A 24,993-nucleotide genomic window follows, 5' to 3' on the forward strand; every position below is an offset into this window, starting at 1 on the left:
TGGAGCTGGGAAGCAGAAAAGAAAAAGCAACTCATAAGGAGGATTTTCTCCATTCTTATAAGGATTCTATCTTTGATTCTGTCTTTGATTTTTTTCCTATTTTTAAATAAGATTGAAAAAAGACCTTTTGCAAAAGGAAAACAATATGAATTTCTTAGCAAGGTCAGTGTTTATTTGCACAGGTAACAGAAGAGTGTAAGTGGAAAACTACCAGGTGAGTATTTTTAGTTACAGTAAAATCAACTTTCATTGCTGCGTATCTCATTTTCCTTGGATTACAACACTGGCTTATGAACGAGAATTCCTCGCTGACCACATAAGTAAGAAGATATAGCTCCTTAATGTAGGACTATAAAAATTGTTTCCGATTATATACAGATATGGCTAAATGTTTCAGTTTCAAGAACAATTTTTAATATGTGCAAATTATAAAGAAGGGAAAACTACATTTTAATTATTACTACTTTTATGGCCACAGGAAGAAGAGGTTACAGAAATAAGGGAGGAAAATACCTAAAAAGGAAAATTAATATGAAAATGAAATTTGATGCCTTACTTGTTAGCTGTGTTCTAAAATAAATTAATTCAGGCTTTGAAAAGGTCAGTTTTGTAGTGACACATCCCACCCCATTCTTCCAGGCTTTATTGCTCTGTGGCAGAAAACAGCACACATTCATGCTTTAGTGCCAGACCCAATCAATAACGAAGCTGCGTGTGAGCTTAGAAGAATAGGAGTTACTCTCACACTATGCGTGCTGTCCCAAACCACTCTTTTTCTGTTGCTCTAACTCTAATTAAATTGGAGGTTGATATGCATGAGAACATAATGGCTTTATGGACTTCAGAGTAGCTACAAAGACGAACTCAAGCAAATCCAAAATTCCTTGAGAACTTCCAAGAATGTCAAAGTTTCGCTCCAGCTTAGAAACAAAAAAAGGTACACAGAGTACTGCTAGCCAGTGTCACCCCAAACTCACCTCATCAAGGAGCTGAAGGTGTCAAAACTTTGCAAGGGCAGATGTCAGTACTCCTCAGGAAAACAGTAGTTGTTCTGAAGCCTGGGAACATACACCGCAGCAGTTCTCCCAGTGAATCTAAGGACTAAGAAATCTCTTAGGTTGTTCTCAACTACCTTGTTATTAAAATGGAGTGTATTTAGTACGTTAAGTATTGTACATATTAAGAATATATTTGTTAGCAGGTAGACAACAAAGTGCTTTTAAGGTCCTATTGGACCAACATGGACAGGCGGGCTCAAAGAGTTGCTGTGAATGGACTTAAATCCAGTTGGCGGCTGGTGATGAGCAGGGTTTCCCAGGGCTCAGTATCAATGATCTGGACAAGGGGTTTGAGTGCACCCTCACTAGGTTTGCAGATGACACCAAGTTGGGTAGGAAAGTTGATCTGCTCGAGGGTAGAAAGGCTCTGCAGAGGGATCTGGACAGGCTGGATCGATGGGCCAAGGACAACTGCATGAGATTTAACAAGGCAAACTATCAGGTCCTGCACTTGGGTCACAACAGCCCCAGGCAACACTACAGGGTTGGGGAAGAGTGGCCGGAAAGCCGCCTGGTGGAGAAGGGCCTGGGGGTGTTGGTTGACAGCCAGATGAACATGAGCCAGCAGCGTGCCCAGGTGGCCAAGAAGGCCAACAGCATACTGGCTTGTATCAGGAATAGTGTGGCCGGCAGGAGTAGGGCAGTGATCATGCCCCTGTACTGGGCACTGGCGAGGCCACACCCCTAATACTGTGTTCAGTTTTGGGCCCTTCACTACAAGAAGGACATTGAGGTGCTGCAGCGTGTCCAAAGAAGGGCAACGAAGCTGGTGAAGGGTCTGGAGAGTAAGTCTTAAGAGGAAAGGCTGAGGGAGCTGGGATTGTTTAGTCTGGAGGAGGCTGAGGGGAGACCTTATCATTCTCCACAGCTACCTGAAGGGAGGTTGTAGCAAGGAAGGTGTCTCTTTTCCCAAGTAACAAGTGATAATGGCCTCATGTGGCATAAGGGGAGGTTTAGACTGGATATTAGGGAAAATTTCTTCACCAAAATTGTTGTCAACCATTAGAACAGGCTGCCCAGGGAAGTGTTTTAATCACCATCACTGGAAGTATTTAGAAGACGTAGATGTGGTGCTTAGGGACATGGTCTAGTGGTAGACTTGCAGTGCTAGGTTAACGGTTGGACTCAATGATCTTAAGGGTCTTTTCCCACCTAAATGATTCTGTGATTCTATGATAACATTTAAAGTTGCCAATTTTACCTGAAGCAGCTTTTCATTTGGGTTTTGGGGCAGTTTCTTCTTTGACATATGGACCCCTAAGTATTTTCTATTTGAGGTCTAGAGCCCCTTACAATAGGGGCTTATTACTTTTGGCTATTTTTTCCTTTTCTTTCTTGCCTTACCAATGTCACATATTAGAGGTTAGAGGCAGACTGGCTAAAGCATCTCTGTAAACAGATACAGCAGCATAACTTCAAGACTTATTCAGGATTCACAATGAGCGACATCTCAGCTGAGATATAAGCTGATGGCTGTTTACTGAGGCTAAGAAGTTGGAGGCAGCTAGAGATAACAGTGGTTGCATCACTCTTGTATGTTGTTGGCCACAGGAACTGGTGAACCCTAGCGACATTAAGCTGACAGGTCACAGATGCTATGCCAGACTGCTGCTCATGAGCACTGACAGAAAGAAAATACACTGAAGAAAAATGGCATTGAAGCATATTTTATTATACAGCAATTTGTAATACAGGAAATGTGTAGTTCTTTTTGAGCATATATATGTACAAAATCACAGTGAATGCAGTGATCTGTAGTTTTGAGGAGGAACAACTGCATGAACACCTCAGTTTTACTTGTAAACAGTATAAATTAAATTTCCAAAAATTTTCACAATTTAGAGCCTTATTTATATAATATACCGGACTTTTAATAAAATTGGCACATGCAATTGGCACTGAATTTCTTCCTCATACTAGTGTGAAAATACAGTTCTATTTTAAACAGTTCACTTTATATTCAGTGGGAAACCTTCACAGCTTGGGTTTGTTACTCAGCCACCTAATGACTAATTTCCTATAAACCCAGCTATCTACAGCCATAGCTCAAAAAGCAGAAATTGTACAAAAATGACTTTTTACAAACTGAGTAGCACATTTGAACATACATTCCACAGATCTGAGTCAAATTTTCTTTTACCATAAGAAGGGTTTTCTCAAAAAACAAGATAGGTGAAAAAAAAAGGAATAATTATTAATATTAATATCACCAGTCCTAAAGATACTAATAAGAAAGGATTAGGTGTGATAGTAGTAGAGTGGGAGAGAAATACGGAAATAACTGGTGCTGTAAAAGCTTCTCCAATCCATAAGTAGCCTGGACAGGGTCAGAGGGATAGCACTACATGCTGTATCAAATCTGGCACACAGAGTGGTAAAGGGCATTCGAATTGCACATGCGATGTTAGTCCATTTTTTAAATTATACAATACAGCCAGAAACGCCTTGGAAGTGGGTTTCTCTGTAATATAATAAAGTGCCTTGTCTATATGAATAAATACCTCCCTTTGCTTTATGAATTAGAGATCTTTCACTGACATCTTTTTCCCTAAAAAGTTACCTAGCATTGTTATACAGCAGTGGATTAGGGAAAAATGGAAACCTCTTTAAAGAATCTATATATTGCCTGCACTAGCACAGAACCTATTAGCTTAATTGGGGATCTGCATGGGTGCACATGTGTATGATGATGCTTCTTGCAGGAGAGGCCTGTAGATACTTTCCTTGGGATACATTTAACAGGCTACACATATTTAAAACTGTAATTTATTTCTCCTAAAATAAGAGGACTTCTTAGTCCAAACAAAAGTAGCTACACAGAAAAATATACTTAAATCACTTTAGGCCATAACTGTACTTCTAAGAACAACTAAAAGAAGCTGCAGCTTGTCTGATTAAGCTCCTAATGTATGCTCAACAGGCACAAAGTGGTTACAAGAACTTACACAAACAAAATATTTTCAGAGCATCCCACAGAAGTTATTGCCTCAGAAATGTGTACTACACCACAATTAAAAAGGGTCAAACACAATACAGGATAAAATAATACTTTTGTGTCAACTGAATAACAATAATTTATCTACAGATCATGAGGAAAAACACAAAAGGCCTTTCCTTTTCAAATAAATATATGCATTTAGGGAACACATCTGCTAACTAAAATAACTTTGTGCAATTAAATGAATAGTCCTTATGTCTAAACAAACCCATAATAATGTTCAAAGTACAATAGTGCAACCATGTCAGAGCATAAAGCTGATGTTTACCATTTTATATTTTTGGTAGAAAGCAAGGTAACCTTTCAAAGCAAAACAACAGAAAACTTTATATATTAATTATTTCCATGTATAAATACATGCTTTAATTCCTAAATTTAAGTAATTCTTTTCCAAGTTCTCTTGCTTTAACATGAATTCTACATGATATTATGTAAATATTCATACTTGGAGTTGATCATCATAGGATTTCCAAAACCAGTTCCAACTGAGCTATAACTACATCCCCATTTGGTAGTGCTTTTTTAGTAATTTAGACATTGACCATAAAACTATGCCACAGTAAAACTTTGTTAACCATTTCCAACACTGAATCTTACTTAAAAAACAACACTGTTTCAAATTAAGGTTCCTTTACATGACACATAAAAATTACAGAGCTTTAAAAAAGGGATTCACTTTATATAACTTGGCCAAAATAACACAAGAGAGATTTTGGTCATTAAAATCAGTGGGGGAAAAAAAAAGTGCCCAAAATATCAATGGCCTAGTCCTGCAGAGAGAAGAAAATAGGTGTCAAGGCAGGTCCCTGAACTCACATCCTCCTACCAGGCTCTCTACAGGCATGGACATTCTTATCATACAGAGAGTGCCACGTGAATCTTAGATATGAAAGCAATTACTGCACATGCATGCACACAGCTAACTCTGGGATGTGGAACTCGCATTTGCAAGGGATACCTCACAATGTTTATTATATCAGTGAAAGGAAGGCCAAGGGGGATCTAATGGCCTACATACACTGAAAGGGAAGTTACCAAGATCACAGCCAAACACTTCTCAGTAGCAGGAGATGATAAAACGAGGGGAAACAGCTACAAATTTGTAGCCACTTGGGAAACTGAGGTTGGACATGGAAAGAAATCTTTATCTAGAAGGGGAGTGCAGCACAGGAACAGCCTGCCCAGAATGGTGGTGGTATCTGCATTTGCAGATTTTTACAGCCTGGCTAGCCAAACCCACAGCTAACCTGATCTAGGGCTGGCAACAGTACATCTCTGCTTAGGTGCTTGGGAGGTTGGACAAACCACTTCCAGAAATCCGTCCTGCAAACAACTTTATGTGATAGTCTGTATCCAACCAAAATGTTTTCTTCACATAGGTGTGCCAACAAGGTTTAGGCAAATATATTTCACCTCATTTACTGCAGGCCAATACTACAGAGCTGGTCAAACACTCTGGTTCAGGAGACACACATAGGACACTGAGCCTCAGTCTAAGCCCTACAAGTTAACAGAAATTAATAACACTGACAGAGTGATATTTTGGAACATAATCAACAGCTCATAATCATGACCTTCTCATCCTGAGGAAATGCAAATGCCTACATGTTGTAAGCTTACACTTTAGAAACCAAGCAATGGATCATCTCTCTCTCTCCTCCCTACTGCTGCAGGAAGAACTATCTGCAAGTACAGGCCACATTAATTCTACTACCATTTCACTCCTTTGGAGAGACAGAAGCTTTTACACGCAACACAGAAGAGGCCCTCATCAATGCGCTCAGTTAAACGTGGTTTTCTCCTCAGAGAAGCTAGTTACAGCTGTAGTTTTCTTGTTTAAATAATACATATGTATTGTTTACTATTAACCCTGTGACCACCCATATTCCTGGTACACCTACATCTCCTTCATTCTCTGCTACCTGCTCCAGATAAGTCTCAGGACTACAGTGAGGCCTCTTGTACTGCTAGGTGGGAAGATGCTTCAACCTTCTAAAGCCTTCCGGATGGAATCAGGTAGTGTGAGAAGATTCCCTTAGTACTTCAAAAAGGACACCAAACATGTTTTCTATTCTAGGGCTGAAGTACAATACAGTGACATGAAATGTCTTATTCCTTCTGGCATTAGATTTCTCTGTCTTGTTAAGAACAAGCTTTCAGGTACTTATTAGCTGCTGTGATCTAGAGGTTTGAAAGGATGCCTAAAAACACTGCGCTTCCTACTTTAAAACTGTATTTTTTTTTTCATTATGAAGACCCTGTTTCTGAGAACTCTACATTTTATAAAACTGATAACACAGCACAGACTATACAGTGTTCAAATATAATGCTGATAAAATACAGTAGCAGCTGTTAGTCATGTGGGTTTCCCAACAGTCCATAAAACTTTATCCAAGGTTGATTTACTGAGCTAGGTCTCAGCCTGAAGACGTTTTATTAATATACATAGAAAAGACTGCAATGGTTTGCTGGGTCTGAATGGACCCTATCCCATTCCCATCAAAATCAGTGAAAGCAGAGAAGTGGATCATGATTGTTAACTATAGAAATATCTACAATTTTTACTACACTATAGGACTGTTAGGAACTATTATAAGCAATAACAACTCAGTTTTTAGAGATGCTGACACCTAAAGCTACCACCCACTGGTGAGTTTCTCAGAATTTTCCTAAAATCAGACAAACGAACTCTCATTAAGGTAAATGGTTCATTTCAGGGACTGCTTTTAATGAACAGTTTATACAGATGGTTGTGTATGTGCAGCAATTCTTTCACATGCAGGTTTAAAACTTTAAAAATGTATAATGAATATCCATTAAAACAGGCTCCTCTGTACTATTACAATCGCTCAATTAGTGTCTGAATGGAAGACATTTGAAAAACAACGGGAAAATTACAAACCACCTCTCTCTGTAATACTAATAATGATCTAGTCTAAACAAACAAGCAGGTAGTGGATCATTAGTCTCACTAATCCTACATATCACACATATTATAGTCTCTCTGGAATTTTGAACTGTAACGGTCCATGCAAATGCTACTTTTACTTCTGAGCTGTGTAGGATCAGATGTAAAGTCTACTTCTCAGTTCTGAATCAAACCCCAAGTCCCAAAATTAAATCAATTCTTACTCAGGAACTTTTGCAGAATTACACCGGAACCCTATCAACCTGCCACTGTCTTCTGACAGAAACCACCCTGCTTCATGCCCTGAACTCAGGGTTTAACCTGGATCTAGGCAACCTTTCAATGGTTTGGGGTTTTCTTGGGAAATGTTTCATCAACATGTAACTTAAGGCCTTCAAAAAACTAGATAAGCAGACATGAGCAAAAAGAGATTAAATTAACTGAAGCTGTAATTTTTTGTTTTCCAGGAAGTGATATATGATATTACCATGTTCTGTATGTAAGGAATAATGAACCTATAAAGAAGCAAGCAGGTAAAGAAGACAAAATATATTACAATGTTTGATGCAGAGACTACTGTAGCAGTTATTCTGAGCTTACTTCATCAACTTATATTACTTAAGAAAAGTGAAACCAGAGCCTACGGGGCAAAGCACGTGCACAAATATGAATGAGTAGAGAGTAGATTCTGGATTCTTAATATGATGTGCAATTTCTAAATACACAAATGTATAAATCCCCAATAAAAAGAATATATTCTTGAAATCCTTCATTATGTTACTTTAAACATACAAGTTGCTTAGGTCAGGAAAAGTATCTGTCACTTAAACATTACAACAGTTTTTCATGAGTGCCGATTTTTGGACAGGTGTCCCGGCCAGACTGGTTAATGACCTTGTATCATCTTGCTTATCACTTCGTTTTCGCACTTCACTGTAAAAAAAGCAACAAATAAAAAAAAATTGCACTCAATTCATATGTTTTTATTCATGTTTACTGTTCCACTTCTCCCACCGTATCTTACAGAGGTCACCGTCATCTATTGCATGGTTAAAACTGTGGGTTTTAGTGCACAGAATCAACATGTGTCATAAGTTTCCAATTTGGGAATCGTATAAATATTTTTATACAAATCATAGTTATAGAAATGTAATAACTTATGATATGTAATAACTCCACAACGTTCCGTTTTTCTTTTTTTTTTGATAGTTCTTCTTTGTTTGCTTCACTATTTTACCATCAAATCAGCATATGTTCATAGCTGAAAGTATATAACTAAATAACTGCAATTTCAAGTATAAATCTACCCTCAGAGGAAAAATGCATATTGTTGGATGTTTTATTATAAATGCAGACTTAGAAGCTGTGTATGTATGAGTGATTATTAATCAGTATTCTTACTATGGGCCCCCTATAATGTCAAAAGCCAGCTCTAAAATTTCTTGCTTTTAGATGTGAGTCCTCCTCATATTAGTAAATCAAATTCTTTAAGTTCCTTTCAGAATACTGTATTATTCAACATAACAGTAATGAAATGTTAATTTAGAAATTTTTCTTTCAAAATGAAATGCTTCTTTCAAAGAATACTAATTAATGCGACTTGAGTAAAGAAACTGCAGCCAACCATTCCAGACCAAGGTTCTGGGCAATGTCTACACCATCTGAGGATCAAAGAAGAAAAATATCTTTTTTTTAATTTTTTTTTTTTTGAGATTCTGAAAAGAGAGACTCCAACTGCCAAAACATTTTTTATCCTTGAAACAGTTAAAGTTATCATGTTTAAACATCGAGATAATTTTCCAAATGTGATTAATTTTACATAACTGTGCTATGTATGTTCTCTAATTTCATTATACACTGCTGCATTCATGGCCAGGTTCTTGGAAATGAGTCATTTAACAAATCAGCAATTAACTTCCCATTGACATCAACAGACAAACAAATGCCTATATTCTTGCTGCATCTGTGACAGATGCATTTTCCTGGTGCTATTCAAAGTCTCATTTGAAGAAGCAAAAATCCTCTCTAGAAAGCCAGCATTTTGTATTCAAGCCATGTTAATCAGTTGTATTTTAACAATGACTAATCAAATACTGACCTAATGTCAAAAAGTTTCATTATTGCATTAGGCTGCTGCAAAAACCACATGAATATGGTTTGTAATTCTGGCCTTGAGCTCCATGTATTAAACTGAAAAATCAGAGGCTGAGGATTCATGACATACCACCAGCCCTTCAAACTGATATTGTAACCAAAAATGCTTTGGAAAGTTAGAAGTAGTGTAATGTTTGGCTCACACATTATCACTGAAATAGCAGATTGCTAAATGGATATAATCAGAATTTCTATCTTTTAAATAGTTTAGAGAAAGGGACATAAAAGAAAATATGTAGATTAGAATGATCAGTAATAAAACTGAACATATATTAATATATGTGAAAGATTTAAGAATTATACATAACTATACGCATTTGAAACTAATTTAAGAATTAGAAAGTAAATCCATGTACCATTAAAGATGTAATTCATTCACCAAACAGGTTTTAAAATTGTGAGCTCCATAACTGAACTTCAATTTAAATATTAGTTATTGAGACAGCTTTGTAATATTTGCATGCAAAAACATTTCTTGATTGAACTGAGAATAAATCCTGTCTTGCATTTATCTGCAAAGATTTAACATGGCATTCTTTTTTAAGTTTTGTTTGTTGAATTCAGATGTGTTTACTTGAAAATAGAAACATGACGACTTACCGAGCAAGATGAAGAACTGCTTCTACAACATTAGATCCATCTTTAGCACTTGTTTCACAGAACAGCGCACTGTAATTCTGTAAGTAAAAATAAAATGTTAATCCATCTAATCTGAAACAGTTCCCACATGAATATGTATGTTCAATTACAAATGGTTTCCTCAGTAACACAAAGAAAGACGACACACACTTAAAAGAACAGGATTTCTTCTGGTACTCATCATTCTCCAACATATTCACTTTAGTACTGTGAAAAAAAAACAGTAATTGCTCTTTAATTTTATCTTTTTTATATTAAGTATATTCTGAATTAATAAACTGAATAAAAAACGCATCCCAGGCTTAACATCCAAACTCAATCTTCTTGTCCACAAGATGGCAAAATAGGAAGAGACTTGCTAGGACTGGTTACTGAATCCAGCTTGTTAGCTACTCAGACTACAGCATCTGGCATTCTAGGTTAACTGGAAATGTAATTCCATAAATAACAAACACGATATCTGCCTCAGTATAATCAATCAATTGCGCAAGTACTCAGCAACTCAAGACTCTAAAGATTCTATTTTTTTTTCCTGCAAAATATGGGATATGTGTATCCCTTACCCCCATATAAATACACACAAAAAAAAACTTGTCTACACTTCTATTTTTAGCAGAGTTCCTTTTTTTCTTTTCCAGACATAGCAGGAATACAAGATAGTCCCTTGAAGATGAAAATACTACACTCAAAAGCTGGACAGACAAGCCAGGCGAAAAGCCTCATACACTCACTAGTGTCCTTCCTATTTGCACTGCCAATTTCTCTTTGGCAGCAGAGAAACTCAGCCTCCTAGTCCATCCACTTTTTCACCATAAAGACTGAGAAGACTATCCCAGCCAATAATGAAGTTCAGCTCAGTGGACACTGAGATGCGATTTAGCCCAGCAAACACCATCCAAACAGAAGAGTTTTCATAAAAAGTATCCATGAGTCGTAATTACTAAATTGAACAAATGACCAGAAAATTATGTTTGTTTACTAGCTTCTCACATGACTTTCAGATTAAAGTTTTTAAGACCATTTTATACTAAAGAGGTAGACTCGGACCTTACCATAGCCAGCTTTTCTCCATAGTTTATAGGCACACATTTTTGCCCTTGTTCTGTAACAGCTTGACGGAGATCAGCTTTGTTTCCCACCATCATAATTGGAATATTCTCATGAGTTGCATCCTGTAAAGAAGATTTTATTTCCTTATTGCTTTAACACTCAGAATTCAAAAAGGTAACTAGTATCATCACACCATACTGATTTCCTTCCACAAAAAACGTCATGTGCACTGCCACAAAAAATGACAAATGATGAAAGTCATGCTGAGAACTTTTCATGAGCTAAGTCAATATTTAAGCATCCAGCTTAAACATCAGCCTGCAAAGATATGCTTCCACTCCCATAAACCATGTTTCCCAGCAAGGAATTTCATGTGTTAAGTTAATAGAAATGCTATATGACAAAATTACTATGGGAAAAATGAACAACTCCTATACCACGATTAAAAGAAACGGCTTTCAGAAGATGAATGAAAGATTTCACTTATCACTCTCCCTCCTATTAAACACCTCTGGTATGAGAGAAAAACCATTTTCATTAAGCACAAATTTGTATTCAAATAAACAAATGAGAAGTAATAGTAGAAAGAAGTACTGAAAATTTCACTTGAACTATAGCTATTTTACAGAGTCTAACGTATTGGTTTAAAATGCAAAGACTCCGAGGAACACTCAACCCATCCACATGAGGGTATCTGAAATGGGTTCTCATGTTCATTTCAAAAGGAAATGAATGGGAAGAGTGTGATTACATGAAACCCTTTTATAGAAAAAGACGTGCCAGTTTTAACACTAACAATACATCAGGATACATTTACGATTTCCATGTAGATTTAACTCCTATGAGAGACTGCAGTCTGGCTAATTCCAATACACAGATCTTCAAATTTTATAAATAATAAGGTTAACAATGCAGTGAAACATAGTTTTTAAGTTGTATATACTTAAGGGTCTTACCTCAATCATATCCACCCATTCTCGCACATTAAGAAAGCTTTTTTCACACGTTACATCATATAGCAGTAAGACACCATCTGCTCTCCTGAAGTATGATTTAGCAATACTTCGGAATCTTTCAGAAAAAAAAGATTTGCATAAGGCCACATTATCAAAAAAAAAAATTCAATTTAACACCATTAAGAACACAGCGTTACTTTGTTGCACTATTGAGTAAGATTCTCTCCACATTACAAGATGAGCGTTCTCAAAGCTTTTTTCATAAGTAGTTCCTGAACACTGGTGATGCAGGTCTACAAATGATCCTCAAGGATCTGCAGGATTCTGTCCTAAATAGCAATCAATATTTTTTTTTTGTATCAAAACAATTTATAATGTATCTATTACAAATAACCTGCTTTGCACTGGACTTCTGATTCAGTGGCAAGGCTTTTTTCTCCTATGTATAAATTCATAAATTGAGTGGGTTGCTTTGATGAATTTATAAAAATAGGAAACCAATAAACTCATTCCAGGAATGAATTCACCGGTTACAGTCATCTTTGCCATTAACATAACATAATCTACTTAACAACCAAGTACAGCAACTAGGTATTTACATTTTATACTAAAATATTCTTCACAAATTTATTATGTGGGAGGCGTCTGATTAGGCCTCTGACTATCTACTTCACATAATCACTCATTCAGGAAAAGTAAACACATACAGCCCAGTACAAATCTTGGTCAGTGAACAGATTAAACTGACTTCCAAGGTGTTAGATTAACCTCTTAATAAACCCTAAAAGCTGTCAGTAAAGAAGTACTGGCTCTCAAGTAAGATGTCATAGGATTTTGATGAAACTCTAAACAATAATTTTAAGAACCTTGGATATGCATTCAGCAACCTGTACAGTTTACCCATAATTCTTTTTAGTCTCTGGAAAGAAGTTTTCATATACTAAATACAAGCAAATCAGGATCAGGACTTTCAAGGAAAGGAGAGAAGGGTGAAAAAAAGGGAATTTCCAAGATCAAACCTGCTCAGAAATACAGGTCTGTAAGTAAGAAGAAAGCTAAAGACTACAGATTGAAGAAACAATGAACACCTGCTCCATCTTTTTGTATTGCAAGAGAGGGACACATGGATTTAATCAATTAATGTTGTGATGCACCTCAACTATTTCTCTCTGCAGAGAGAAAGATTACCTCAGACATCACCAAAGCTAGCAAATGAACATTCCACCTGTCTTGGGTTCTCAGCTGAGCAAAATCACATCTGTTCATAGACATTTACATACGGCCACGCTGGCTTACTATAGGGCAATCTAATATTTAGTGAAATTTTTTTCACCTGGATGAAAAAAGGCAAACATCTTTTAGAAACAAAACAATTGAAACTACGTAAGTGCAGAGAATCACTAACCTCTCCTGCCCAGCTGTGTCCCACAGTTGTAGCACTACAGGTTCTCCATCAACAATTAGTCTTTTCATTTGAAAATCCACACCTAAAAAGAATAATGTGTATAGTCTAATAAAAAACATCAATAACCTTAAAAAAACCACAGAAAATGAAAAGTTGTGCCACATACAATAGTTATATCTTTTTAACAGATTATGAGATTTCAGTTGTTCACATAGCTTTGAACTGCAATAATCCCCTGAATGTATTTAATTTGTCTTTAGAAAAACATTTAAAAGAAATATTTTACCCACACATTTTCCCAGAAGCATTGACACAAATTTGGCATTATAACCAGCAAACAAGAAGACCTCGCTCTGCTTTTTTTTGCTAAGCAGTTTTATAGAAGAAGAAAAAATGTTGTATAATACAGACTTTATTTCAAAGGCCAAGGAGGGCAAAGATAAATTAGAAGACAAATCCTGGATCAGAAGCAATAAAACACATATATAACTATGATTTGATTGGAAGACCAAATTTCAGTCTTTGGAATCAGTAAGACAAGTTTGTTAGCTGACAGCTATAATATATACACAAGTCAGTCAGAAATCCCTGCAGCTGCATTTAAAACCAAAGCTTCAATAACACTTTGAAGAAATGGAGACAGAAGTAGTATGAAAAACATCAAAGTATAGTACGAAATACTAAGGAAAGAGGAAAGAGCTGAGAAGACAAGAAAGCAATGAAAAATGCAAAAAGGATCATTCATACATTCTAAGTTCATTACACTGAAACTCCCTTTTCTGGTGCTTTGTGTTGTTCAGTAACAAGCTTTGTACTTTGCAAAGAGAAACTAAATTAGAGTATTATCCACTCCAAATAGCAGTTAGGCACTTCCAAGCTTTAGTACCCAATTAGATCTCACAGCCTAAGAAACCGTGTTTGTACACTCAGGAAACCCTGGCAAGCAATCACAGAGCATAATCTTTTCACCCACTTCTGCAGAACAGCAATGAAATTCACTGTAATATTTTAGGAACAACAACAACAACTATACCCAGGGTTGCACTGGTATTGCCTCGAAATTCATTCTTGCAGAGTCTCATAAGGAAACTGGATTTCCCCACTGCTGCATCTCCAGCAAGAACAATCTTGTAAGCCTTTTCTGAATTGGGGTATTTCGGAGTACATTCAGCTGCACCTGACTGAAAATAAAGAGAACCCCTCTATTTCAACTCATAAAAAAAAATTCCTAGTATCAAAAACTTTTTTTCTTCCCTAAAGAACTGGTTACCTGAGGGGTGAGAGCAGATATATATTTCCTCGTTGATGCAATTGAGCTGCTTCGGCTTACTGGTCGTGAGGGCTTCCAGTCTAATACTGTACCGCTGTTATCAGGACTGTATGCTTCTTCATCCCTGATCTCTGGAACCTGAAAGTGCAAGCTTGTGTGTTAGCTCTGGTGAAAAAAGTATGCTATTTTCAAAAGGCACACCTAAGACTGATTAAAACATTTTTTTAACAGTTTGGATTAAAGAGAGAGAAATGACCAAATAGAGCTATGCAATTTCAGTCAAAATACTGTGATTATTCTGTTCTTATTCACATTTGGTGTTCACTATAGCCTACATTTGGTCCTTAAACATGTGTGCTGTTTGGCATACATGCTTTCATTATTTTCCAGATAGAGCAAATTAATTTCCATATGAAAAACTTCAGCTTAAAAAAATAATTACAATAAATAAATCCTTTCTTTCAAAGCTTATTTTACCAAAATTAAGAATTTCCCTACAAGACATTATTCTCTGTGCTATTATTACTCAAGCTAAATTAAATACAGCACAGCTGTAATCAGCACTATTCACAGCATTTTGAACCACAGAGACTAAATGTCTATACTAATGGCACAGTAAAGGATCTGCTCTAAAATAACCCATGTTCTGCTGTGCTTGATAATAGCCTTGATATGTAGTCACCAGTAAAGCTCTCCATTTTACTGACAATGAAATGGACACAATAATACCTCCCAGTATTTCTAAATTCTCTGAGACTTACTGGGTAAGTCAATGTATGCACTAACAGTATTCTTTTTCTCATATATGTAATTTTTTCATTCACTGCCACAGCATGATGGGAGAAAGTGAACAGAAACCTGGTTTACTTCTACAGTATCTGCTTTTGCATCATTAGAAAATGGGCTCCTGTCTGCACGCATTTAAAAACCTTCAAAAAAAAAAAAGTATTTTAAAAATGAAGTTATTACTCAAAAATCTATGAAAAATGTAAAAAAAACCATTTTATTTTAAGAAGGAGTAACTATGCATTCTCAAAAAATCCTGTCACTATTCTTATTTAAATGCATATAACCCAGGTACTTAGCTTTAACTACCCTATGGGCAAAGATCCATTCCATTTTAAAAACACAAAACTGATTTTGTCTCCAACCAAAGGTCTTTCTCAGAGAAGGAGTAAATCTGGCACTTACATCCGTATCAGAAGCATCACCACCAAAGCTTTCTTGCATACACTGTGACCTTTGAAAAATCCTTTGATGTCTGTATTCCACTTCTGAATCATACTCATTTGAATCCCTCAGGGTAGACAAACCACTGTCAAAACAGCTCTCAGGTAAGCTGTCAACTTCACAGTTTATCCTTTGCATAGGATCACAAAGGGCTAAAGAGTCATAATCTTCATCCACATAAGAAGAATGAGATGATCTAATAAAAAAATATCGGGGGGGGGGGGGGGGGAAGTTATTCCACTATTGTTTTTCCCAACAAAATCTGAGCCATTCCAGAATAGTCAATACTTAGAAATGCTAACTATACAGTTTAAGGCATATGTCAATGTCTATTTTGCTCTTCTAAATAATTTCTTTTTCAATCGTATCTCTTAGGATGCTCCAATTAAATTACATAATCTATGTTATTGCTAATGACTTCCCGAATCTCAGTAAGAATATCTATTTATTCATACACAGAAAAAATAATTGTTTAAAAAAGATTCAGAAAATATCATACTATGAAGACATCAAAGGCAGAAAATGATAGCTGATGGCGTAGCTAATTTTGGCCTAGGCTAAGACAAATAAAGTGACCTCAAATAGTGTATCTAATTTAAATGAATCCATTTGCTCACAGAGGCACACAGGCCAATAAGTAACAGCCATAAATATAGAAAAGGGGATAACTGAGTTCAGTACATCAGTCATGGTGGAAGAAGTCACTGAATCGTGTTCTCTTGCAGTTTGATAGGCTATGCAAAACTTAAGGTTTTACAAGAAAGTCCTTTCTTTCCCCTCACCATTCCTTCAAAGGTCTTTTTTTTTCATTCTGGGTGCTGTAATATATAAAAATACTTCCATGGATGTGGCAATGACAGTATGGCTTACAGAAAAAACAATTTTGTTTTCATTTAAGTAAATGAGAGCACAGAAAAGAAAGATTATCAGAGTGAATCTTAGAAGAATCTATCTTTTTAAAAAGTTTACTGTGGCTACAATCATTATCCTGCTCCTGCAGCAAGACAGGGACAGGCACAAATCACTGCGGGGAGAAGAGAGAACCAGTCTGGCACTGTCCTATTGGGAATGGATTTGAAGCACTAAACTGCTAGAACAGACAAGGTCAGCATCAATCTTTGTAAAGACAGTTTGCTGCCAGAGGGGTTGGGGGCTCCCAGTGCAATGACACACCGCAGAAGAGTACACTGGGGAGAATCACCACATTATGAAGCTGTTACTGAGTCAAATATAATTCCTCTCTGCAAGTGGCCTAATAGAGGTGACAGAGGCATCATTGTCCCATGTAACAACATCCAGAACCACCTAATCTACATCCTTCCAGGCTAATGAATAACCACATGAATGAGCATGATCTTTCCTGTGGAATTTCACAGCATCCATGCTGTTTGTATCCATGCACCCACTAGCCTATACCAAATCACTGAAATACAGAGGAAGGGTGCACGCTATAATGAAGTTAAGCCTGTCAGGCATTCCCTGAAATAAAGGTCTTTAGTAGTCAATTTTCAGCCTCACTGACGCATGAATTCAATGCTGAGAATTTCATATGCGCTTAAACCAAGTTAGACCAAGACGTATGATACATCTCAAGAAAGAAGTATACCTACTAATGTAAATTGCTTAAAACATGCTATAATGCAAATTAGTATCTCTCGATGCTGATCTGATGTCAGAAGCCAGACAAAGTACTGAAAATCAACAGGTTTGGGGACATTCCTATCTCCTTCTGTCTTTCAATACTACTAAGTCACACCTGTTAAGAGTAAGTTTTATTCCTACCACATACACTTTCTTCTAAAGTAGCTTGCATTTCTCACTTTTGTGGGAATGCATAGATTCTACCATGAGGCAGGTACTAATAAAGACATCACTAAGCCTCCAGAGAGGCTTTAGTTACCCCTTCAGAAAATTACTCAATATATTATGCAACTTAGTAGTAGATGCCTCTGAAGATTTGCAGAGGGTCCAAGAGAAGGGAGTTGGTCTCATCTGCATTCAGCAGAACAAATCAGTTTGTGGCAAGCAAAACTTTACAGCCAGCAAGCACATCTCACATGGAGATAGCAGAAGACAACTAACACTATTGAATTAAAATGAATGGGGATACTACTAGCATGAAGCAGAAGCCAACTTAATCCCTATCAAAGATATTCATCTCCTTGGCAAAATGTAAAGCACAGACTATTAAGAACTTTCAGAGATCTCTCTAGAGTTTGAAGTTACCACTGAAAGAAAAATAATACAAAACAATCTATCAGTTGAGTAGGGACACATATTTTTGCTGTCTGTTCCAGCTTCTTAGAAAAAAACAGTGTGAAAACATAGCATGATGTCCGGCACATGAGGTTGGATCCAATGCCCAGTGACTTCAGTGAGAGTCTGCAACAATCTGAGAGAGCTCTGATCAATGACCGGCATCCAGCAAATGCAAAACCAAAGTAGGTCTGACCATTCGATATTTGCATTTAGATAACTTACTGTTCTCTGTGGCTCTTACCCCATTAATATCCAAGTCCGTTCACTACCCTTGCATGTCAGTGTGAGATAAGGGTGTGTATTCCTTTGACAAATTAGGCCCATATACCTTTGTAATAATTATTACATGGAAAAGCCAGACATTCAGGCTGAAGATAGGACTAAAAATGTTTGATTTCCAAGTACTGAGTAAGCTAGCTAACCGAGTACCTCAGCAGATGTTTATAGTTTCTTGGAGACAAGGAAGGATGATTAAGAATCAAATTAGAATCAAAACAGTCCAACACCAAACAAGAGGCTATCTGAACTCTCTGTAAGTTCATAATTTGTTCTGAAAAGAGTATTCCTAAGTTTTCTGAAGTAATTGAAAAGATTCCTACTGAATTCAGTGTATTTTAGATCATATGCTATGGTCACATATTCCTTTCTCAATCAGACGGAGCTATTCTCTCTGTTATTTGACAATATTTGTTCTTCTAAGAGAAGTGTGATGCCCTAGTCTTTTTAAACTTAATAAAAGCAAACCTGCCTTACCTGTCATACCGTGGGTTTAGAGGAGACTGTCCACCATTAAACTTAGGACTGCTTCTAGAAGTGGTACTTCCTGGTGAGGTGTTTGCTAACCGCTGCGACAGATACATAAAAAATGCATAATAAGTTCAATGAACACAGGGTAAGCATCTAGATTTGTCATGAAAAAAGTGTGCATCATCAAAATTACTAAGGTGTATTTTCATATATATTCAACTACTTATTTTTAATTAAGCCTCATGCTTTATATAGGACTGGAAGTCAAAAAGCCCCTTACATATAGCATTTAGGCTCCACTGTTCCCTTAATACTGACCCTGCTAGCCACACTCAACCACAAAAGAAACAGAAAGTTCCAAAAGGATGATTTCATTGACAGCATGTGAAGACTTTGAAATGCTGAAATTTGAAAAGTGACACTTAGAAAAATGGCATGTTGACTACTAAAGTGAAAAGGGAAATGTCATGGCTGAGATAGTTTCAGTAGAGACACCTCCTGGTTCTCGAGTGAGATAGTGGAGAGGAGGAGAGAAATCACCAATAGCACGTGACAGAGTATTTCATACATTCTGCTGTCCTTCTACACGTTTATTTAATGGGAATAGTTTCCTCTGCCTTCTCTGTAAACTGCCTCCCTTATGTTTCAGGGCATGGCAGAAGCAAATGGTATCTCTTGTTGCATCTGCAGTGAATCTCTGGTAGCCTGTATCAGCAAAAGGCACTCGTGTTCATTGGTACAGTATGCTGGAAACAGGCAATGACCCCTATTTTCCTCCTTCCCAGCCAGTATTGTCTCTGTGGGCCCATTATTTTGGTCCCATCCTTCTAAAAAAGTTAACTGCTTTCCTGATGGCATAAGGGCTTGCCCGATCATTAGTTTTGGAGTTTAAGAAGTTTCCCAATATTGCAAAATAGCGGTGCAGAGTAAATTTTTTGTAACTTTCAAGCCTTCCTTTCTCTGGTTTGGAAGATGCCAGGGGACATCTGTTGCAACAGATCCCCATACATTTGTGATAGCCTAAAGGGTCTGACTGAGGTGCCTACTAGCAGTCTCTTCTATTTGCTTTCCCAGTGACTTGCCTGGACAAAAATTCAAATTACATTAAGACTTTGCTACTAAAGAAAGCAGTTTTCTGAAAAAGCGTGTTTTCAGTAGTAGGGCACTCCCATATACACAATACAAACATATTCCCTTTATTGCAAGAGAAATTGCTGAATTAGTCACCTCAGATATATTTGGCCATACCATACCAAAAAAATCACTGCTTTCCAAACCACCTCAGAAAGTAGTTGTGCTCTAACAAACTGCATTATTTCACAAATCAGAAGTAAAATCTAACAAAATTCACCTATGCAAGTGTATTCCCAGAGTGAGTACACTGAATAAAACTCAATTTTCTGAGTACCCACTGAAGTACAAACAAATTTGTGTTTGGTGTTAATTCTTAAACTTCCTAGTACAACACAACAAAATTATAAATACATACCAATGATCTGTTGTACTTGCTGAAACTGTTTTCAAGGGCACTTCTTAAACCATCATTGCTGTCATGTAGCTTTCTATTAGCTGATCTGACAAGGAAGCATAGTTTAACTTGCAGGAGTACAGTAGAGAAAACAGCAAAAATTATGTAACTTATCACAAAGAAAAACTGAAAAAATACACATCAAAAAAACCTTCTGTTTTTCTTTAGATAAACACTAAAGAGTAACACGGAACTGGAAATGTGTTGTCGCATACTAAACAAATGATTGTATGTGAAAAAAAGCAGCCCAGAAAACCCTGTTTCACTTCTTGTAGCATCGTCTGTGGTCAGCTGAGGGGAAAAAAAACAGTGTAGGAATGGCCCCAAAAAACCAGCTATGGGGTAGTAAACCTGTACAGCCACTTCTGAAATACAAAGAGACTACCCTGACTACCCTTTAAGTATTGGTGAGATGACTCTAAGGACAGATGTGATTCAGCTGCTTGAAAGAAAGCATATTTTTAGGATAAAGAAATTAACTAAAGATATAAAAAACCTATTCATCGTGACCCTCCTTGAAAGCAAAAATCTGCATGCCCCTTGTATGATACTGCACACACTCAGTACTTTCCAGATAATGGTAAGACAGGGAGTTACTGGCGAAGCAAAGTCAATGAAAACAGGAGTCGAGTAATAATTTTTATAATAGCATGGATAGACTCAAATCCCATTCAGCTTATCATAAAGAAGAAAGTCAGTAAGGCCAAGAAAAAAAAAAAAAGAAAAAAAAATGAAGAGTTAATGGCTCAGTAACACTGGAGAGTTAATAGCACAGTACCTTCTACAAGAGTTGAGGTAATTTCAGTATTTTTGCTTGGTACTTCTTCCCAAATCTCATCCCAGTTTTTTGCATACAAAAACATTTACCCCCAAATATGTTGGGACAGAGTTTGTTAGGAAAAACCTAAACTACTAAGAACTTACTGAAGTATTTCAATTTGTCTTTCCAAATTATCTCTGTCTTCAGTATACTCTCGGATCATCTCCAGGTCTCTGGAAAAAAACCCAAGAAGTTATACTTTATGGGATATCCTTTTTTATTTTTATAATATTGCTTTTGGCAGAGGACAAAACTCAACAGTCAATATTTATAAGAGGTGATAAATATACAGTGGGGAAATGATATTTCAAAATATTTCTGAATACAGTTTTTCTATGTTTACATTTCTGCTGAATTATGTTAAAAGCAGTTTTATGCAAAGTAAACTCACTTGGTAACTTCATTGATCTCTGCCATTATATCTCAACAAAGACTGAATGAAAAATAAAAAGATACACAAAACAACCATATGGATTTCCTCCTTTCCCCTTGAAATATCATGTGTTATCCAAAGATAATCACATAATAAAACTGTCATTTATGCCTCTTTATCTAGAAGCAGCTTTCATTCACTTTAGAAAAAAACTGGTTGAGACTGATGTAAGAGACTTCCAAAGCTATTCTCTCTAAGATTCATACAGATATTCATCTCAGTACAAGTCATCGAGGAAGAGGTTGCCTGATGCTGAGACTTTTACTTTTACCTAAAGTCCTAGTAAAAAAAAAAATGGGCTTCCTTTCAAGATTATGGAAGTTCGCATCATACCCAGTAGTTGCTCTTTCAGTGACCTGACAAGAAAAGTGAACAGTAGTCATGGCATATTTTGCATGGTGTCAAATGTGTACCTGCCATTTACGGCAAATTTAGAAAATAACAGCTACCAACTGCACATATTACAACTATATCAGACAACAGAATTTTTTTCCCTATGGTGAAAATATTATCATGTAAAAGTACGTTACCTCTCAGTGTTCAAAGTCTGATCTGCATACTCGCTTTTCAAGGTATCTAATTCACTCTGTAGAAAAGCTATATTTGTCTGTGCTTCTAAGAGATCTTTCTTAAGTTTCTGGTTTTCCTTAACAAAAAAAAAAGGAAGGTATTAGACGTTAGCTGTCATAGTCATCTGCATATAAAGTTAACATTAAAATGGTAAAATACAAACCATCAAAATGGTAATGGCTAGAAAATCTGAGCATAGAGGGGGAAAGAAAATGAAAGAAGTCTGAATCAGAGAAGTCAGTAACTTAGCATGCAAGAACCACTGAATTTTTATTTTCCATTTCAGTTTCACAAAAAGGGGCCTATATCATCTCAAGGCATTGCTAAACATTATACCTAGAATGTGTATGTATTTATACACAATAGGTTTTTTCCAAGTTAAAGATCCTCATACACTTACCAAAGTCTTTAAACGTTTATTTAAAAAAAAAAAAAGTATTACTGAGGTTAAATGAATATGTTAATTATAGGCATCTCTTACCAGCAACATATCATGTATTCTTTTTTTCAGTTCAACCACATCTTCCCTGTGATTTACATTTTTGGACTGCTCCTCCAGCTAGAAGGATAAAAAAAATGCACAGTTAATGTATGCTATTGTTCTGATTTAAAGTAAATAAAAATAATGAAAATCATATTAAATTACCCCAAAGAGATTTTACAGCTATTAAAGTTTTTAAAACCCAGAGTTTTCCCAGCTGTGTGAGTAGACAGCATTACTCTAAAAATCACTGGCTTTCTATATAATTTTTTAAATCAATACATAGACTTGTTTAATGGGCATTTGCACTTTGTAGGTGTTGAATATGTGTAACTAGTGACAGAGAAGCCAGCTATTGAGAAGATATAAACAGGTGGATCCCTGCTAATGTAAAAAAAAAATTTATATACTACCTCATCTGTGTAGTATTTGTACTACAAGCTCTCAGTTTCTTGTGAGAAATTTCCATTTCTATCAATAATCTTAAGTGCAATTCAATACGAAGAAACAGAAATATATCCTCATCAGTCACTATAATTCTGGTAAAACTTAAAGCAAAAACTAATGGCAAAATTAAACCCAAATTCCAAAATAACCCAAACCAATATTCATATCTGAGATTTCAGTTTACCTTACACTTAGGTATCAGATGAAAAGATCAGGTTGGATTTAGGTTGAGACTAGTAATAATTAGTTCCACTAGTAATTTCAGTTTAAAATTACAGCTTAAATCACCTCTACCATTAACATTTAGGAGAAATGCACTTGCTGCTAAATGGAACTATATTACTGTAAATTACTTGATTTGGGTGGCCAATTTCATCTAAATTTATGAGTTACAATTTACAAATACTTAGAGGCAATATATTAGACTCTTTCTAATGCATCAAATACAAGACTTAAGTAACTGCAGAGTTAACAACTTGATGGACCTAGAAAATTATTCAGCAACAGAGTTTGGCTAGAAGTTGGTCCCCTTCCTAAGTGTTTCAGTAGTTTACACAGAATGAGTACAACAGCACTGAATGACAACACAACCAAAAAAAATAACTGCAGTTGTCATTTACTAATACACACTAAATTAAAAAACTACAATTATGATTATTCATCTTGGGAAAGGCACCTCATACAGTCAGCATCTCCCAAAATACTTTATAAACTCTCACCACAGCTTCAACTCACTCACCTTTTTAAGTTTTTTTATTGTCACCTGCAGATCCCCAACTTCAGTATCATACTGGCGCTTCAGCTCATTTAGTGCTTCTTCAGCTTTTCTCTTCTCCTGTAATATTTTTAATCTCATTACAAGTTGAGACAGGTTTAAAATGTTTATTAAAAAAATGCATTCATCATTTGGAAACAACAGTTTGGAAACAACACGCTTTCCCCTTAAATTAATGTGTGCAATTTTGTCTTTCCATATCATCAACCTGCCCCTTCCTTAAGATCCACAGATTCTGATTCTCTAATTGCACTCCACTTATAAATTATTCATAGTAATTAAATGGTAAGGGGAAAGCAAAGATATGGGTCAATTTAGTATTGGTTTTTACACGTCATAGTCTCCTGTGCTTAACCTTCTTGATGCATTAAAAAAAAATCTGAAAAAGAAGTGTTCAAGTTTTATTTGTAGACATATTTAGGTGTGTTTTGCATATATAGATGAATACATACACACCCACACGCAAATCAGGACACTACACCCTTTTTTTCAAACCAGCCTTTCATGGCTCAGCTTACAATGTGCTAGTAATAACATTACTGTGACACCATCAGTTATCTATTTATTTCTGGTTTTCTTTTAGATTTTTTTTCTGCTTGCAGGTGTTGGAGTGTTACAGGCCCATGTTCAGTAAAAAGTATGTGGATGACAGCGTCTTTAGTTTCATATGGTACTTGGCCTGGATATCAAACCAAGTACACTATCCTGAGTTTTATTTTAATCAAAACAGAGAGATTTTCAAAGGAAGTTACAGCAAGCACAATGAGGAGAATGGTATGTTCCACATGCTATAGATGAGTATGCGTTTAATTCGCTCTGGTCACTCCCCAGGGACGTCAGTGCACAGTTTCACAACACAAGAAACCAGAATGCGTCAGTGATACTTGGTGCCCATGGGACAGGTTGAGTTTTTTCACATGAAAAGGACAGACATGGACTTTGCTCAGAATTCAGTGCTTTGCTGTAGGTGATGCTGACATCCGTGTGTTAAATGATGATAATCCGTGTGTTAAAATGATAATCAAAGTAATCAGCTTATACTGCATTCTCTTACAGCTGCCACCTATGTAAGACTCCTGAGTATTGTTTGGTAACTATTTGCTTCCCTTGAAGAAACAAAATATATGCTAGGCTCAACCTGCAGATACTATCATGCAGAGGCAGGTGTCACAGTGGCACCAGTGAGATCACTCTGACAAACAATAGCCTTGAGTACAGGCATTAAGATTAATGCCTTAGTACAATCCCACAAAGTAAATATCTTA

General features: G+C 36.3%; 1 protein-coding gene across 2 annotated transcripts in view; it reads right to left on the reverse strand.

Moving 5' to 3' along the window:
* Positions 1-2,719: 2,719 nt before the first annotated feature.
* The window catches only part of RASEF (RAS and EF-hand domain containing), a 39,307-nt gene continuing 17,033 nt past the window's right edge, over positions 2,720-24,993 (reverse strand). Inside the window, exons 4-17 of one of the 2 annotated variants that reach the window (XM_064438232.1) lie at positions 23,693-23,788; positions 22,507-22,584; positions 21,986-22,101; positions 21,127-21,195; positions 20,164-20,248; positions 18,681-18,772; positions 15,630-15,864; positions 14,439-14,576; positions 14,202-14,370; positions 13,169-13,250; positions 11,764-11,878; positions 10,810-10,929; positions 9,719-9,795; positions 2,720-7,897 (exon numbers count right to left, since the gene is read on the reverse strand). In XM_064438232.1, coding sequence (XP_064294302.1) covers positions 7,789-7,897; positions 9,719-9,795; positions 10,810-10,929; positions 11,764-11,878; positions 13,169-13,250; positions 14,202-14,370; positions 14,439-14,576; positions 15,630-15,864; positions 18,681-18,772; positions 20,164-20,248; positions 21,127-21,195; positions 21,986-22,101; positions 22,507-22,584; positions 23,693-23,788 — 1,581 coding nt within the window. In that variant the 3' untranslated portion in view covers positions 2,720-7,788. The remainder of the gene's footprint in view (positions 7,898-9,718; positions 9,796-10,809; positions 10,930-11,763; positions 11,879-13,168; positions 13,251-14,201; positions 14,371-14,438; positions 14,577-15,629; positions 15,865-18,680; positions 18,773-20,163; positions 20,249-21,126; positions 21,196-21,985; positions 22,102-22,506; positions 22,585-23,692; positions 23,789-24,993) is intronic. The other variant, XM_064438233.1, reaches the window with a different exon arrangement.

This window comes from Phalacrocorax carbo, chromosome Z (assembly GCF_963921805.1).
Source record: "Phalacrocorax carbo chromosome Z, bPhaCar2.1, whole genome shotgun sequence".
Lineage (NCBI taxonomy): Eukaryota > Metazoa > Chordata > Aves > Suliformes > Phalacrocoracidae > Phalacrocorax > Phalacrocorax carbo.